This window comes from Macaca nemestrina, chromosome 4, assembly GCF_043159975.1.
Source record: "Macaca nemestrina isolate mMacNem1 chromosome 4, mMacNem.hap1, whole genome shotgun sequence".
NCBI classification, from domain to species: Eukaryota; Metazoa; Chordata; class Mammalia; order Primates; family Cercopithecidae; genus Macaca; species Macaca nemestrina.
The window spans coordinates 1,646,272-1,663,265 of NC_092128.1; the positions used below are offsets into that span (position 1 = coordinate 1,646,272).

At 52.6% G+C, this 16,994-nt stretch overlaps 1 protein-coding gene across 1 annotated transcript in view; it reads left to right on the forward strand.

Annotated features, from left to right (window-relative positions):
* The window catches only part of PTPRN2 (protein tyrosine phosphatase receptor type N2), a gene marked incomplete at its 5' end in the record, with an annotated part of 1,004,492 nt that overhangs the window by 858,716 nt on the left and 128,782 nt on the right, over window positions 1-16,994 (forward strand). The window contains 1 exon segment of the mRNA NM_001305920.1: window positions 2,093-2,305. Within this exon segment, the coding sequence (NP_001292849.1) occupies window positions 2,093-2,305 (213 nt within the window).

Consider the following 16,994-nt stretch of genomic DNA (forward strand, 5'->3'; position numbering starts at 1 on the left):
CAGGTGTGGCCCCGGGGGACGCGGCTCCGCCGGCGAACATGGACCCTGGGGTGGGCAGGGGACCTGGCCCCTGTCCCAGCGCCGCTCGGACCTCCACGCAGCTCAGATCCGGGGTCACGGCCGCTCATCCCCGCCTGGGTTCCCCCCGCGCGCTCTGGGGTCCCTCGCGCCGGCCTGGGAGGGCACGGGGCGGGGCTGCCGCCCACCTGGGAGGACCAGCGCCCGCACGGGGACCGAGGAGACCCCGGCCCGGGGGAGGCGGCGCGTGGCCGCGCCTTAGGTTTCGTGAACTGGCTGTGCCCAGGGAGGGGCGGGGAGGGGCGCGCAGGGGACCCTGTGGGGGGACCCCGGCAGACTCTGGGGCTGGGTCGCGCGGCTCTAGAGTGACTTCTTTCTGGAAGAGGCTGTGTGGGCCGCAGGGAGGGGGAGGGGAGGGGAGGGGAAGAGGCCGCGGAGGGAAGACTGGGGAGGGGCGCGGATGGGATCTCCACGCGGAGGGCCGCCGTGCGCGGCTGCGGGACCCAGCGGCTGCTGCGGGGTCCGAACCAAGCGGAGTTCGGGCCGCTCCCCTGGCTCCCGCCCCGCCTCGCCCTCCCGGGTCCCTCCCCACTCCCCTCCCCACTCCCCTCCCCCCACCCCGCGCCTCCTCTCCCCTCCCCCCTTTCCCCCACCCTCCCCCTTTCCTTCCCTCCCTCCCTCTCCGCGGCTCCACCGCCTCCCGCCGCCCGCGAACCTCGCGGTCCTCCTCCGAGCCGCGCATCCAGGCAGGAAAATCCGGGCGTCTTTTCTCATTTAACCCGCGTTTCCATTAACTCAGTCCCGGCACCAGCTAATCCGCTGCACCGAAGGCAAAAGGAGGCTAATTAATGACCAGCTTTTCCAGTCAAGACCGGCGATAATTGCTTTGGTGGCCTTTATGATTACAAGATAAAAACGGGCCCGGCCTGACATAAGAGGCACTGTGTACGCTGGGAGACGGGAGGAAATGAAGAGTTGGGAGGCTGAATACGGAGCAGAAAATTACTAATAGAAGAGAGATAATGAATAGGCCGGCCAGGCATTCATGGGGAAAAATCCATTTTGTTACCACGCGAAATTAGGTGGTGGAAAGGGGTTTGCTAATTGTTCTCATCTTGTAGCAGCCAGGACCGAGGCCGGGCGTGCTCCCCCATTTACTCCCCGAGTCATTGTGCAGGGCGCGCGGTCTGCGGGGCGGCCTTCCCATTTTCCTGTGGCGTCCTTAATTGTTGCTAATATACCTTCTAATGAAGCTAATGAGGGGAGAGCCATGCAATTCTTTGCACGTGGAGACAAGTGAAATGCACCGAAAGGACTTTCTCATATTTTCACCTGCACTACCCTCTCCCTCCAGAAGCAGTGAGAATCTGGGGGGGTTTCTTCCCTGGGAAGTGAAGTTCCAAAGGCTCCTTTCAAGGAAAAATACGCAGGTGCGAAGTGTTGTGGTCTGCGCCAGGCCACTTCTGGAGAGTGGCTGGAGTCGGTGGGATTCGACCAGTGCTCGCCTTTCAAGACAGGTGGATCCAATCCCCTGACCCTGGGAGGGAGAATGTTCACGTGAAGATGCAGAGCCAGTCCCACGTTCCTTTGTTGCTGAAGACGTGCTGGGCTTGTGTGGCTACTTGAAGCCACGGCAGGCTGCAGGCCTGCCCACCCTCCTCCGCCGCCTAGCCTGGCCTCCCCCCAGCACCCCCGACAATCACTGTGCAAGCTCTGGACAAACTGCTGTGCCCGGTTAGAAGAAGGGATGGATACTTTATTTTACTGAAGGCAGCAAATTAGCTGCCAAATACTTTACATAAATTTGAAAAACAGCCACCACTGAGGGAAAAAGTGATGCCTCTGACTGTCCTCTTGAGCAGGCTGCAATCTGCGAGGTGCTATTTTCAAATGACTTCTGCTTCTTCTCCTTTGACGGGGGTTGTTCCACTGGGCCCTCCCATTGTGGCTCCAGTGCTAGCGCAGCGTCCTGTGGGGCTGAGCTTTCCACTTTCAAGTTGCATTTGGAGACGTGTGTTTTTAGGAGGTCATGCTTTGTCAGGAGCTAACAGACCCCTCTCTCCTTGTTCTGCAGAAAAGCAAACTCAAGTTCCTGCCTCCTCAGGCGGAGCAAGAAGACTCAACCAAGTTCATCGCGCTCACCCTGGTCTCCCTCGCCTGCATCCTGGGCGTCCTCCTGGCCTCTGGCCTCATCTACTGCCTGCGCCATAGCTCTCAGCACAGGCTGAAGGAGAAGCTCTCGGGACTAGGGCGTGACCCGGGCGCAGATGCCACCGCCGCCTACCAGGTAAGAGGAGACTTTTTAAAAAGTGATATATTGGATTTATCTGTTGAGCAGGCAGATGATCGCATCCCTCTCTGGCCCCTCCTCCATTCCCAGCAGTTGCTCATGTATCATAGTTTGGGGTCTTTTATGATGACAGTTTGGAACTTCTCATCAGCATTGGTGCAAGTACCTAGCAGCCACAGTTGTACAGCTCTGTAGTCATCTGCTCTTCTTGGATAGTCTCATGTTTGCTCTGGAAGTATGTTGTTAATTAGAGGTGTGGAAAAAGTACAATACACAAATGATGTATTATCTGTTATCTTAGTTTGGCCACTACTAATGAAAAGTGCCGGAGTTGTGAGATCAGTTGGTGTGTAGGTGTTTGAAGATGTCTCAAAAACCATCGGCCTCCTCGGGGTCTTCTGTGAAAAGATCCTTTGACCTGCCCAGTTGCCACCCTGTGTTGTTGTCCGGTACAGTGGTACCTAATGCTGACCAGGGGAAAGTGACCCACGCATGTCCCCATGAGGGACACCTTCTCTAGAGGCACCACAGACACCCCTGGAAATGAGCTGCAAACCAGGGAGGATGCGAGGAAGGCAAGTTCAGACCAAGTCGGGCATTTTAAATAACCACAGAGTTTTTGAAAGTTCTATAGCACACGTTTCGTATTTGGTATTGTCCTGTAATGAATATAGGCCTTCAGTTTTAACGGCGTTACAAACCCAGAATACTTCCATCAGTCAAGGCAATTGATTCCTTTGCATATAAAATATCATTTAATTCCAAGAAGATATTCCCATTTGGGAAGGTAGAATGACTCCTTAACCACTGTTTTAAAAGTTTGGTCAGTACATATGTAAGATTTCCTCATTGGACTGGATCCTTTGTTTTCTCTAGTCACATGATTACAGTGTGCAATACATCTTGTAAATAATTCATCATTTTTACAGTCGTATGTAAAGTAAATATTATTATTCCATCATCAGAGTTACATGGGTGGGCTCTCACGCCTCTCTCCACAAAGCGCCCTCCAGCACCAAACCCTCCTGCTTCCTGAGCTCCTTGGAGCTGGCTTTTCTATACTCTGCGAGCTCTCAGGACCCTCCCCCACATAAGGAATTTACACAATCTCTATGCTTAAAAGAGCCACAAGACAACTTTTCCTCCCATTTCCAACTTCCTGGGATTGCCACTGAATAGAGGAAGCCTCCAGTTTTCCGGAGAGGGTCACCAGCCCGGTCAGGACGATCTTTTTCTTATAAAGAAATGGCAACTTCAGATGTGTTGAGGATGGCATTTCAGTTGCAGTGTGTAGCTTTGCTTCAAAGCAAAAGGAAAATCACATTTGAAGAAGCAGCCTGAAAAAAATGTCACATAAACTAGTAAGAATTTATCCAGAAATTCCATTGAGCAAGACCTTCAAGGCGGATGCCAGGTCTTCAGGCCAAGTCTGTGTCGGTACATAAATAAATTATCACACCAGTTCTGTTCCATGTGTGAGAGACGGAAGATCATACAGGCAGAGATTTTTAGAAAGCGTGGCACCCTTTGATATACTTTGAAATTCAAATATAAAATATTGATAGAATGGAAAGGTTAGACTTGCATGCAGAAATGACTAATTTGAAAAAAAACTGCAGGTTGAAAATGCATACTTAGGACTGAGTTTGTGATAATTAACAGAAAAAAAAAGCCTTCCCAGTGACAGCTCTAATTAATAGTATCTGTAATTAAAATCATGCCCTTCCAGCAGGAAAATTGTTTGAATTTCTTGGAGTGACCTTTTTGCTGTTCCTCCTGAGGGCATGGTGGTTAAGTTGATATTGATTTTATAATGAGCTCTGGTTTGTTTAATAAGAATCTGTAATCCAGACAATAAATGAAATGTGTGCTTTTCTTCAATCCAGATTAATAAAAAGGAAAAAAAAAAACTTTTTTTCTTTAAAAATGTGATCTAGGAAAATTTGGAAATGAAATGAGTGTAAAGACTCTCTGGTTGGTTTAGCTTTGAATCACTACAAAATACCCTTTAGGGAAGTACTTTGATTAAAGTGGGGGTTTGCCCCATCACAGTGGATTGTCTCCTGGTGAGAAAGTTCTAGGTGCTGAACCGTTGTGTTGTTGTGATTTGTGTTTTGGCAGAGCAGGACTCAGTAATGAGGATGGGGACTGTATGATTGTTCGCTTTGAATTTAGCTGAGTAATGTTTCAAGGACTCAGACAATTGCGGTTACAAGGAGAGGATATTTACTTTGGTAAATGAAGCAGGTATTAATTCATTAATGTTTCCATATCCCACTTGGGTTTTCTCTCACAGCCATGAGTCCCCCGTGAAGTGTAAAAATCTGTTTGAAAAGTTTTTTAAAATATTGCAAACATAAAACAAATTTCAGGAAAGGTGTCGTCTTGCATTAATGTGTTTATTTCTGGCTCACTGAACCTGTGTACTTTGCTGATTCTATAATCACAGTGAGGTTATGGATAATAATTCTCATCACTGGGTTACAAGGAAAATGGAACAATTTGATCTTATGCTTTATTTTATGGGGACATGATGGAATTACTCAATTCCTTTTCTTAAAGCTTCTGAAAAATAAAAAGATTGTGCTAGTGAGGTTAGAAGTAAGTAACCTAGGAGCGAGAGAATGGTAGGTGGCAATAGCATAAGTTTTATTAATATCAGAATATGAAGTTACCTTTTAAACAAAAGAACTTGTGTTCTTACCTGGGGAAGGAAGGTCAGGAGCAGAGCCGTTCTGATGGGGTGGAGGAGACGGGTGTGTGGAGGTGGTATCCCGGGGGGCACTGGTGACCTCAGGTTGTAGAGCTCCTTCCTCCCTGAGGTTCCAAAAGGTGAATCCTCGTGTCCTCCGTTAAACTGCAGCCGGGTTAGTGTCCTGGCAAGGCACCTCCAGCATGACCTGGGAGGCCCTCGTGTTGCCAGCCTCTGACAAAGCATTTGTTTGCCTCAGCCCGGATCATGCACGTACATCATGAGTGCCTGTGCAGCCCCTCCGGGCCCCCATGTGTGTGAGTCAGAGCCCGGGCTTGGGGCCACAGGGGCCACGTTGTGCTCCTCGGGAGTAAGAGCTTTTCTTAAAACAGGGTTGAAGCAGTAAGGAGGTTGAATTCTTAGCTTCTAATGCAAACACCTTTAAACATGTTTACCTGTCCTTCCTCCAAATAGAACTATTTCACAGACAGGGTCAGGATTTTAGAGCTTCCTTCGTTTACATGAGTGTGTGATATTTTTGTTTGCCTTACCTATTGGGAAAGCAAATCTTTTTTGACAGACTCTCATATTTTTGACACCAAGATATCAGCCCCATCAGATAATCCAGCCAAGTTTAATTTGCTCAGACTGGAGCAAAAATTGGGGATATTAACTTTCAGAATAACTGAAACATATTCTGAACAGACTGCTCCCTCCGAACTTCTCCCCATTGTTTTAGTAAATGTTGATTTTTCTTCTAAATAGATAAAACATGATATATTTGGATTAATTCTATACTTCATGATCTGAAAAACCAGTTTCGGCTTTTATTCTTTTTTTTCAAAATGACGTAGCCTGCCATATATGCATATATGTGTGTGTATATATATATATTTATACACACATGTACACACACACACACTAAGGATAATGTGAAGACACAGAAGAATTGTGATTTTTGGTACCAGTATACTTTATGCATTTTTTTTCATGTAGGTGTCCTATTTCTATGGAAGGTGATTGGGTAAAAACTGTGCCCAAAATAAGTCGTTAGATGATTAGAAGACATTCTCCTCCTTTTCTCTCTGAGTCTCTTTGAATGTTGCATCCATTTCCTTGAGGCTTTGATCATCTTCGAGCAGCAAGTTTAGTATTCTGCCAGCCCACTCTCCCTTCCCCGACACGAGGGCAGAGACTCCTGCAGAATTTTCAGCAAGTTCTCTTTTGATGGTTTATTTCACAATACCCAGCAGGTTTCCTTGTGTACTTGGAGGCCTTTGGAACCAAACCCAGAGGAAAGCATGCATCCAGGCCACGGGGACCTCCTGTAAACAGAGCGGCTAAGTGCACATCTCAGTTGCTGCTGTTGCTCCCGTTAGCAAGTGATTACGAATGCAGTGACAGAGTGGTGGCAACTGCGGCAAAATGAGGGTGCTCAGTTGACTGGGGCTGGTGTGTCTGCAAGTCCCAAATGCACCCTGACTTCTTACCCCCGGTGCAGAAAGCTGAGTTCTGACAAAGAGCACAGGTCACGCCTTGGCTCACTCTCTGGGGCTTTAAGAGACCCTTCTTTCTCTAGACGAGTTTAATCTTCAGGCATTGGTGTAATCACGAGTAATAGAAGTAGGATGTTCACAATTAAATTGGACAACAGTTACTTTTCCTGAGGTTTACTTGACCCCACCACAAGTTTTTAACAAAGCCTTTTCAATAGCTCTGTATCTTAGAATGGCTTTCCTCACTATATACTTAAATTTCCAGGTCAAAATAATATATTTTTTACAAATATCAAATAAGCAAAACCTATGCTGCTTCAAAAGTGAAGGGCACCCTGTGAAAACTGTGCCAAATATTTTATAATTATAAAAATACAACATTACAGAACATTATGAAATAATATTATTAGAGAACATTTTATTATAACAGTCAAGTCTGAGAATGGAAATTTTTCTAATTTTATAACACCTTTGCAAATGTAGCTGATAGTACAGATGTCTACAGGTAATACTCTTGAAACTTTCGAGACATGGATTCAGTTTTGCAGATTATCCTGGAACAGACTCCAGGCCCCTGGAGGATGAGGCCCTGCCACCGTCCTCCCATGGTCCATGGCGCCCAGAACGTCCCTGGCCTCACTAGGAATCAGCAAATGCTGAATGGTTGTCACACTGGTGCCAAATCCCATCGTTCCTGATGTGAAGGAAATCTAAAGGAAACCTGCAGAATGTTGCCAGGATGATGAGGGTAAAGGACACGTGTCGTCCCCAATGTGGGAAGAACCTGTTTTTGTTTGCCTGTGTGTTCAGTATCAGATCATCAGTGTGTGGGGTCAACCCGCTTGGTTTCTGTAGGCTCCATGGAATTGTCTAGGTACCTTTTCACCATGAGTCTGAACGTTTTTCTGGAAGGTGCCCATTTGAAGTGCGTTCTTCACATAAATCTGAAGCGTTCACGGATGCAGTTTCCAAAAGCAGTATCTATCCTGCTGTTTTGCCCAAAATGCTTCCTCAAATACAGCTCCTGAGAGAGAGAGCTCAATCTTCAGAGAACAGTGAAGTCTCTGGAAAGGTGGCCAGAGAAACCTCTAAACATAAAACAGAAGCGTGTTGCTCGTTGGGACACAGCAAGCCACTCCCTCCATCAGGCAGCAGTCATTAGATCAGACTTCATTAAAAATCACAGAGACTACTCAGTGAGATATTTGGGAAAAAAAAAAATTGGAAAGTCTAAGATACGAAAATTTGGAGGCTGAATTCTGTGGCTTCTTTTTGGCACTAGGCTGTTCCTGTGTTTGCTTTGACCTTGGTACCTTTTCAGACCTGGGTATTACTTGAATAACTGCTTCCTAAGGAAGCCACTTCCTGCTGCACACAAGGAGGGGCGAGGGAAAGGAGGTGGGGGCTGCAGGCTTCTCCCGGGCGTGCTCACCCTGCACTCCAGCAGCCACGGAAGAGGGCTGGGCCCCGGGAGGAGGACGGGTGCTCGCACAGCACCAGGGGAGGGGCGGTGTGCATGTTGTCTGTGGAGCGGGTGCTGCTTCCCTTAGGCCCATGCTGTGTTCCAGTCTGCCTCACCCGTTTCACTGCCAGAACCAGAGAATTCTTCCTTCTCACCAAAGCCAGTGTTGCTCCTGGGGTGACCCCTGCATGCACAGCAGGTCCTTCTGAGCCCCTGTTCCTCGGCACCCCCGTCCTGCTCGTCAGTCACCCACCCCGTGGAAAGGGACGCAGGACACCTTCCCCAGGCATCTTGTTATCTCCCAACCCTGTTTTACAAGGGGGCAGAGTCAGCAGCAGATAAACTGAGAGGCGCCTCAGCCTGCAGAGATGGTGGCAGAGCTGCACTGGGCGGTCCCCGGCTGCGCTGTCCCCACTGCAGGGTGTTGAGGGGCTAGCCCGGGCTTCTCCGCCCCGCGGGTCTGGACAGCTCCTCCACCATCTTCCCTCTGTAGTGTGAGGCACTGTGGGAGATTTGGGAAACGGTGACATCCTTTCTTTTCTCGGTTGATGATTTCTTGGAGATGGGGAGTTTGCCGTGAAACAGTGAACCGGCGGTAAACAGCATTAGTCCACACGTCGCTAGGAGGTGATTCGTGTGAAACTGAAATCCTTGGAGATGACAGAGGAGGGGCTGGGTCAGGTGGTGGGTGGAGCTCTTAGTGGCTGGTGGGAGATGGAGGCGTGGCTGGGGCAGGTGCTGTGGCCATCTGTAGGGTAGGGACAGACCCAAGAGGTGGGCATTTGCAGGGCTACGGGGAGGAACTGGGCTGGAGGGGAGAGGTCCTCCCAGTCGGGCCAAGAGTTTAGACAGGGAGCAGGGACTCGGCGGCAGGTTGCGAGCAGGCCCAGAGAGGTCAGCTCTTTGAGTTCGTGACAAGGACAAACCCTGCGGTCTGTGGCGCTCCGAGGGACAGTCTGTGGCTCAGTGTGGCTGAGTGACCCCAGGTGGACAACAAGAGGCACATTCCACCTGCTTTCACCCCCATCCGTTTCTTCCTTCTTATCTTATTCCCCTCTTGCCACACTTTCCATCATTTGAACTCTCTTTCTCCTCTAATGGTGAAACCCGTGGAAGAAAGGCGCCATCGCCCTTCCATGCCCTGGGGCGCGAGGCCCAGGCTCGGGCCCAGCCTCTCCCTCCCGAAGCCTGCCTTCCTCGTCTGGGAACTGGGGCCTCCTCTTGGGCCGCCACGCGGGTGAGGGCAGCCTGTGGGTGCGGGTGCCACGCAGGTGAGGGCAGCCCTGTGGGTGCGGGTGCCACGTCACGTGGGTGAGGGCAGCCCTGTGGGTGCGGGTGCCACGTCACGTGGGTGAGGGCAGCCCTGTGGGTGTGGGTGCCACGTCACGTGGGTGAGGGCAGCCCTGTGGGTGCGGGTGCCACGTCACGTGGGTGAGGGCAGCCCTGTGGGTGCGGGTGCCACGTCAGCTCTGAGGCGCTACCCGAGGGTGACTTGCCTGCAGCGACTGCTGGTGCTCACTGGAGCTGGGATGGGTGTTGGATTCCTGCCTGCTCCTCCTGTTTCCAGGGTACCCGTTTCCGCACACGTCCTCCTCGGCATGAACTGCTCCCCTCCCTTAGACCTGATTAGAGAGGCGGGGCACGTTTTCTGAACTAAAACTGAGGACATGGCGTCTGCAAAGCATGCACTTCCAGAGAAGAAAACAGGAGCAAAGCCTGAACCCTGTGCTGCTCTGTGGAATTCAAGACACTTGATGGAAGGTGTTTGGAGAAGGTATCCGGGTGAGCGAACACCCGGGTGAGCCTGTGTGATCTGGGGCCCTGTGGGGTAAGGCCAGGCCTTGGTACAGGTGCAGCCTTGGGCATCTGTGCTCTGAACACCTCTTCACCCAGCCCGAGGGGCTTCAGGGCTCACATCGAGGTGAGGGCTCAGCAGGAGGGAAGCCCTGGTCAGGTGGGCCCAGCTCAGCTGGAACCCTGCTGTCCATGGCGAGAGGCGGGCTCTCTGAAGGACACGAGCCTCTGTGAAATAAAGTGGGTGTTGGGAGGAGACACTTGAGGGAGTAAAGGGAAGTGTAAAAAAGTGGATTAAACTGGGATTTCAAAAGAAACGGTAGGTGGTGGGGAGGAGACTCCAGCGGGCGGGTACCAGGAGGTAGGAGTGGGTGCAAGCGAGAGGCAGGTTCCACCCAAGGGGCACTGGGCCCACAGTGTGGCTGTGCTTGAGGGCTGGGTCTCCCCACTCCCTGCCTGTAGCCTCTTCTCTCCCGGCTCCCTGTGGGGCCACCGTCCCTCGGGAGGAGGGCATCATTGTTGGCAAGGAGAAGAGGCCTCGGGTGACTCCTGGAGCCTCCCCCAACCAGAGCTGTGCAGCCCCCCCCGCCCCCTGCCACCGGCCAGCAAGTGGAGCTCAGTGTGGGAGGAGACGCCCGGCAGGGGCAGAATCTCCTTCAGGTGACAGCCTCTTGCACACGACAGGGTGGGACCCCACAGGCGTGCACAGAGGCACCTGCACGGGGCCCCACCTTGGGGCTGAGGGTCCTCAGGCCATTGCTGTAAAGCAGACCTTCTCAGCCTCTGCCTTGATGGGCACAAGAGAATGCGCCTCTGGGGTGAATGGCATTATCTGCAGTGAAATGCATTAGCCTGTCAAAAATGGCAAAGCCCAGCTCTTAACACAACATGCACACCAGCATAAAAGGAGGCAAGACGCTGCGCGGGGTGGTGGGATAAGGAATGATGGCTGGAGCTGCCACGGTATGCGGGAGCTGGTGTTACGAGAAGAGAAAGCTTTGGGAAAAGCAATTGCACGTCACACCGAGGAGCACCCGGCAGATGAGAGTCATTTCTAAATGTCAAACGAGGATCACTTCAAGGACAGGAATAAGGAAGGCCGATCCACCGGCCGCCTCCAGCAGGAGTCCCCCCACCCTTGCCTCCTGGGGAGGCCTCCACAGGACATGTCGCTCGCCACCTGGCTGTCTCTTCTCTCCCAGGTCCAAGGCCCCTTAGGCCCAGCGCTCTCCGTGGCTCTTGGCTCTGTGAGCCCCGCCTCCTCCTTCCCTCCCATGCTGTGTTGGGGGCTCGTTTTGCCGCGGCTGACACGTGGGGGTCCCCAGGGCTGTGACTGGTGTTGGCCCGAGGGTCACCCTTAAGGATTGGACACCTTGGGTCTGGGTGCAGGTGCAGCCTCGGGCATCTGTGCTCTGAACACCTCTTCACCCAGCCCAAGGGGCTTCAGGGCTCACATCGAGGTGAGGGCTCGGCAGGAGGGAAGCCCTGGTCAGGTGGGCCCAGCTCAGCTGGAACCCTGCTGTCCATGGCGGGACATTCCAGCCTTGGAACCTCTGGATAGCTGAACTTGGAGTTGACCCAGAAAGCGTTTTCTCAGAAAGCTTATTGCTTCTAAGGGTAGAATCCCATTTTCTGGAACAACAGGAACAGCAGAGAACTTGATCTTACATCAGAGTCGGCCCAGTCTGCATTTGTGAAGGTCTCCCCAGTGTGAACCCAGAAACAGACATCATTGTGACCCTAGGGGAGCCCGGGATTCCGGGTGGGACAGGCACGGGGCTCAGAGAACACGGGGAGCCCTGGGTGCCAGGCGGGACAGGCACGGGGCTCAGAGAACACGGGGAGCCCTGGGTGCCAGGCGGGACAGGCATGGGGCTCAGAGAACACAGGGAGCCCTGGGTGCCAGGCGGGACAGGCATGGGGCTCAGAGAACATGGGGAGCCCTGGGTGCCAGGCGGGACAGGCACGGGGCTCAGAGAACATGGGGAGCCCTGGGTGCTGGGTGGGGCTCAGAGAACGTGAGGCTGGAACCTTGGGGAGGAAGAAAAACGCAACAGCAGAGGGGGCCTCTGTGGGGTGGGAGAGGAGCATGGAAGGGACTTAGCTCAGAGAGAGAGGGGCGCAGATGCACAAGGGAAATGGAGGGACTTCCAAGGGCAGACAGCGGCTCCTCTCCCAATTTTTTGGGTCTGTGTGGACACGAGGCGGGCAGTCAGGCGTTTCTGCAGGTGTCTGAACAGCGGCTTTTCCTGTTCCATGGGGGCTGCAGAAGAGTTCTCCCTTCTTCATCCGGCTGTTCTGAAACTGTTGCTCAAAATGTAACATCTCTATGGCTTTTCTGCTTTGGGAGAATTACTGATGGTTAAGAATGGAATCTTGGGACTGGCACGGGGTCTCACCTGTCATCCCAGCACTTTAGGAGGCCGAGGGGCTGGCAGATCACCTGAGGTCAGGAGTTTGAGACCAGCCTGGCCAACATGGCGAAACCCCGTCTCTACTAAAAATAACAAAATTAGCTGGGCGTGGTGGCACACACCTGTCATCCCAGCTACTCGGGAGGCTGAGGCAGGAGATTTGCTTGAACATGGGAGGCAGACGTTGCAGTGAGCCAAAATCAAAACTTCATCTCAAAAAAAAAAAGATGGAACCTGAGTGTGTTATTTCTCTATTAGCAAGTACAAGAGACTCACTAGAAAGTTGGCAGGTGTGAACAAACACCCTTTCAAGATTTTTTAATGTATAGGATAATAATGCAGCCAGCAGAATAGAGCGTCTGGGTATGTGCTGGTGTGTCTCCAGGTGCAGCGACTTGAAGAACAGACGGGGGGAGATTCACGGATGATTACATTAGCCAGTAAAGCTACATGTTTTAAAATACATAATTCTGTACAGAGTTTGTGGAATGTGGATTCGATATACAGGTTTAAACTTGGATTGATCTTATGCCATTTAATAGCAAATCAATTAAAAGTTTACAAGTGATAAGTGCTGGGACTGTGTAACATTGATGTGTAACTGGACGGAGCGCCTCTGAGGAAAGCAGAAGCTGGATTTGCCCTCTGGGTAGGCATTTCCTCGCTTTCAGTTTTTTTGGTGAAGATGACGATGCAGGAGAGTGGACAATAATGGAATCTTCCTGCCTTTCCTGACCTGGAGTCACCTTTCCTGGCCCGTAAAACGCACCCTGAAACCAGAGATCGGATGTTCCTGAGTGGGAGGAAATAGAATGCAGATTTTTTTGCAAAACAAAATACTAAGTTGGATGGAAGCTGGAGCTGGTGTGAGTTTCAGAATTATTTCTGTCCCCACCCCAGGGGCTTCTTATTCTCTACCAGGTTCAAGGAGAACAAATATATGAATTGTTAAGTGAGCCCCAAACGTGAAGCTGAAATGTGAAGGGGAAAAAGTCTAGAAAACGTGTCTGATTCTTCTGAGGGTGGCTTTCCAGGTGCCCCTTCCTCACTCTGAGCCTGCATCTGTCTTGCTCAGGCCTTCCCGTTCCCAGTGGGCCCCTCGCTTCTCCAGGTGGATTTTTTCAGGCACATCTTGAGATTTCAAATCAACCCCAAGTGAGGAAGCAGAGCTGACACCCCACGTGCGACCCATGGCCCCTGTCCCCCAGTCAGCGGTGTCCTCGGGCCGGCGGCTCCCGGCACCCCCTGCAAAGTTCACTCCCCAAAAACCCTCACAACTTGCTCACAGGTTTTCCTCCAGGGCTGCTGCCCCACCTATCCCCTTCTTGGGGTAGAGCATAGACTTTTAGAAACTCCCCGTACAGACCTTAGGGCTCAGAGCCCTTAGGTCAGAGCTGAGACAGCTGAGACGGGACTCCCAGCAGGCCTCCAGGCCCTGGCCTTCGGGGGTCTGGTAGGAGGAAACTCTTCAGGGTGTCCTTCAGGCCTTGTGCAGTTAGGGTGTTGCTCAGATCAGTTTTAGGTGGAATAATTGGGCCCCAGAACGACGTGCAATTCCGAAAATGGAGGAGCAGCTGCTCCGGTAGCTGCTCCACCCCCAGCCTGCAGGCCCCTGCCCTTTGGCTTAATTAAGCTGTGGCCACCGAATGGAAGGATGTGAATACCTTTTGTGTCCCCGGGCTGGGATCCTCTGCTTCTAAGCCTTTGTTTGCCTGGCTCCCTCCCTTGCACCGCCCCCCTCAAACTCCACTTTATCCCTGCAGACCCTCCCATCTGTCAAGCCCTGTGCAGACCCTAGTCCCCTGAGCTTCCCTCTCAGCCTGGGGTGGCCAGTCCCTTCCCGAACACCAGGGCCCTATTCATCCCTACCTCCCCTTTATCCCTTCTGCTGCCTCTGCGGTGACGTCTCGTCACCATCCCCCTGTGTAGGGTGACTCCCTCGTTGTGTTGGACCGAGGCAGGCCTGGGTGCAGAGTGGGGCTTGTTCCCCACACCAGGCCAGCCCGTGTGGGGACAGCCTTAGCTCCCCAAAGGCCAGGTCTGTACAATAGACCCACAGCACGCACCGGGGACCTTTAGGTGCTCGATAAGAATGAATCGATAAATTGAAGTAAGATTTTGATGTGGTAAGAGCAGGTCTGTGGGCGGGGGGCAGGGGGGCATCTACACTCTCTTGAAAACCATCCCGTGTAATTCTCGGGTCCAGAGTCCTGCCCGCCCATGGGAAGTCCTCGCTACGTGCCACGTGCGGAAGATGCGCCGCGGGCTGAAGATGCAGGCGATGATAGGGATGGCACATGACAATCAGTCCTTATTCAGAGCAAAAAGAAAATTAGGAAGGTGCAAAAGTTTCTTGTGAAAAACAGCCGCCCGTTCTCTACTTCCACGTCGGGCCTGGGCTGCTGTGAGGGCAGATGACTCGTTTCTTACTGACTATTTTAAATTGTCTGACTGTGAAACTGAACAGCAAGGTTCAGCCTGTGGGGCCTCTCAAGGCTGGCTTTGCCCACAGAGGTCGCGTTGGATCTGTGAACGTTAAAGGCACCACTGACTTTTTTGGAAGCCCTTAGAACTTAATTGCCCAGTGAGTCATCCTCTGTGGGAGCCGGGAAAGGAGGGATTTGTGTCCCATGTTGGATTTGTCTCACCGACCGCGGTCTGGCTGGAGGGGCTCTGCTGCCGTGACCGGGGTCTCCTGTGACAGTGGGAAGGGTTGCAGGCATCGTGGGTTAAATGTGCTCCCTCTCACATCTAAGAGACCACCTTTATGGAAACGTTAAAGACCGTCACAGAAGGCCGTCGTAGACATGGGCTATTCCGGAAAGAAGATGCTCATTAAAATTCTGTGTGTCCTGTCAATGTCTTTATTTTCACAACTGTTTCCTGGTTTCAATCTGATGTTATCAGGAGCAGAGTAAACGAAGAAAATGAGTGTCTTTAGTCTTAGGGCAGAGGCAGCCCCTAAGAAAAAGGGAGGCAGGAGGTCGCGTTTCAGCACATCATTCGTCACTCTCGATACAGCTGACGGTGGGTCCCGCGAGCCCGTACACGCCTTCTGTGCTTCCCGTGGAGTGATCGCGGCTTCCAGCCACCCACCAGGGACTTCGGGAGATTCACACACGGTCCTCGCTTCCCCCGAGCAGGACACCACAGCTGCCGGCCCCAGGGGCTGGATGCAGCTCCGCCAGCCGTGCCCCTCGCTGCTCCCTTGGGGCTGCCTTGGTGTGGGACACCCAGCCCCTGAGCGAGTCATGACCTGGAGGCCAGGGCTGCTGACCGGTGTGCAGGGGCTCGGCGAGGGCCCCTCTGGACCACATAGACGCTGTGGGTACAGAAAGCAGACAGAAGGACTTCTGCTCCCGAGTGTGGGAGGCGGGGGTACGGACGTGAAAATAACTAGGAGACAACACACGCCTGGATGTCCAGAGCCCGGCCACGAGCTTGTGTGGGGACTCAAGAAAGGGCTGGTGCTCTGGGCGCCGCAGGGATGGGGGCTGAGCGAGGGGAGACGCCGCTTTTTCCCTACTGATCTCAGGCTGTTCCAAGACTGTTCCACATTTAGAAGAGTGTTGAAAATTATTTTTCACTTCCATGAAACATGTCTATATCTTTAATTTTTGTTTTGAGAAAACATCTTGCGAAATGGGAAAAACTCACTCCATATTGCTTGGCCAACATCGCTCATCGTGGGCTGACTCGGCTCGTGTGCCCGTGCGGTGGCTCCCCTTCCTGTAGGAGCTGTGCTTACAGCCCCGACCAGTGTCGCGTGTCAGGAGCGGGGAGGGGCGGGAGCCAGGTCTCTTGGCAGAGCCTGCAGAGCTCTGTGACCCTGGCTTGGTCTCTGCTGTCAGGGGCGTCCTCCCCTTGGGGGGTGTGTGTGTGCAAACACGTGTGTGCGTTGTTCTCGGTCCAAGAGAAAAAGTTACCTGGGCACCAAGGAAAAGCCGCTGGAAGCGGTGGGACTGCGTCACCAGAGCAGGGTTGGCCACGTGGGCCATGAGCCGAGGACGCAGGGACAAGTGCTGCCCCGGCTTAGATCATGGACAGGCTCAGCTGCCCGGGCCCTGACTCCGTGGAAGAAGGGAGGCTCCCCTGGCGTTCAGGGGCGGCCACGGGCCGTTTCCTCTCCAGAAGCGAGCATGGCCCTGTGTTCCCTGGGTTCTCACAGGGATGCCCCAGATGCGCCCAGAGCCCAGAGCATCCTGCAGCGGTGCCGACTGGAGACCCCAGCGTCGCAGGAGTGTTTGTGTAAAGTCGCTCTCCTGAACGAAATCCCTGGCTGCTGCCCCTCTGCTCCCAGCTGGCCTTGCTGGCCTAGAATGAGAGGCAGTTCCTTCTGAGGCCTTCTGAGTTTTATGATGAAATAAAATCAAGTAAAACTGTGTCATGATCAGGGAGAGGTGATTATACAAGAAACCTTTTTTCTTTTTTTCCCACTGTGACACATGACCCTGTTTAACAATCTGGAATATTTTTCCCCGGCCTTTTCCCCACACTTGCTGTCTAAACATTTCACCTTCCTGTTTAGATTTCCTGTCATCATGTGCCCTGCAGCCACCGTGTCAAACTGACAGAGCGCAGTCTTTTTCCTCAGCCGTTCTGCGTTCGAGCCACCTGTGGGTGCGCCGGCGCCCGCGGCTTCTGCTGCGTGTTGGATTCTGTGTCGCCCTCTGAGCTGAAGGCCAGGGCCCTCCCCAAAGCGGGCCGGTTCCCGTTCACCATGTTCTCTTGGTGCCGCGTCCGGGTCTGGAGAGTGGCCTTTATTCCTCCCCAGCAGAGCCCAGTGAACCCACTGTTTCCTGCCCAGTTTTGTACATTTAATTCCTTA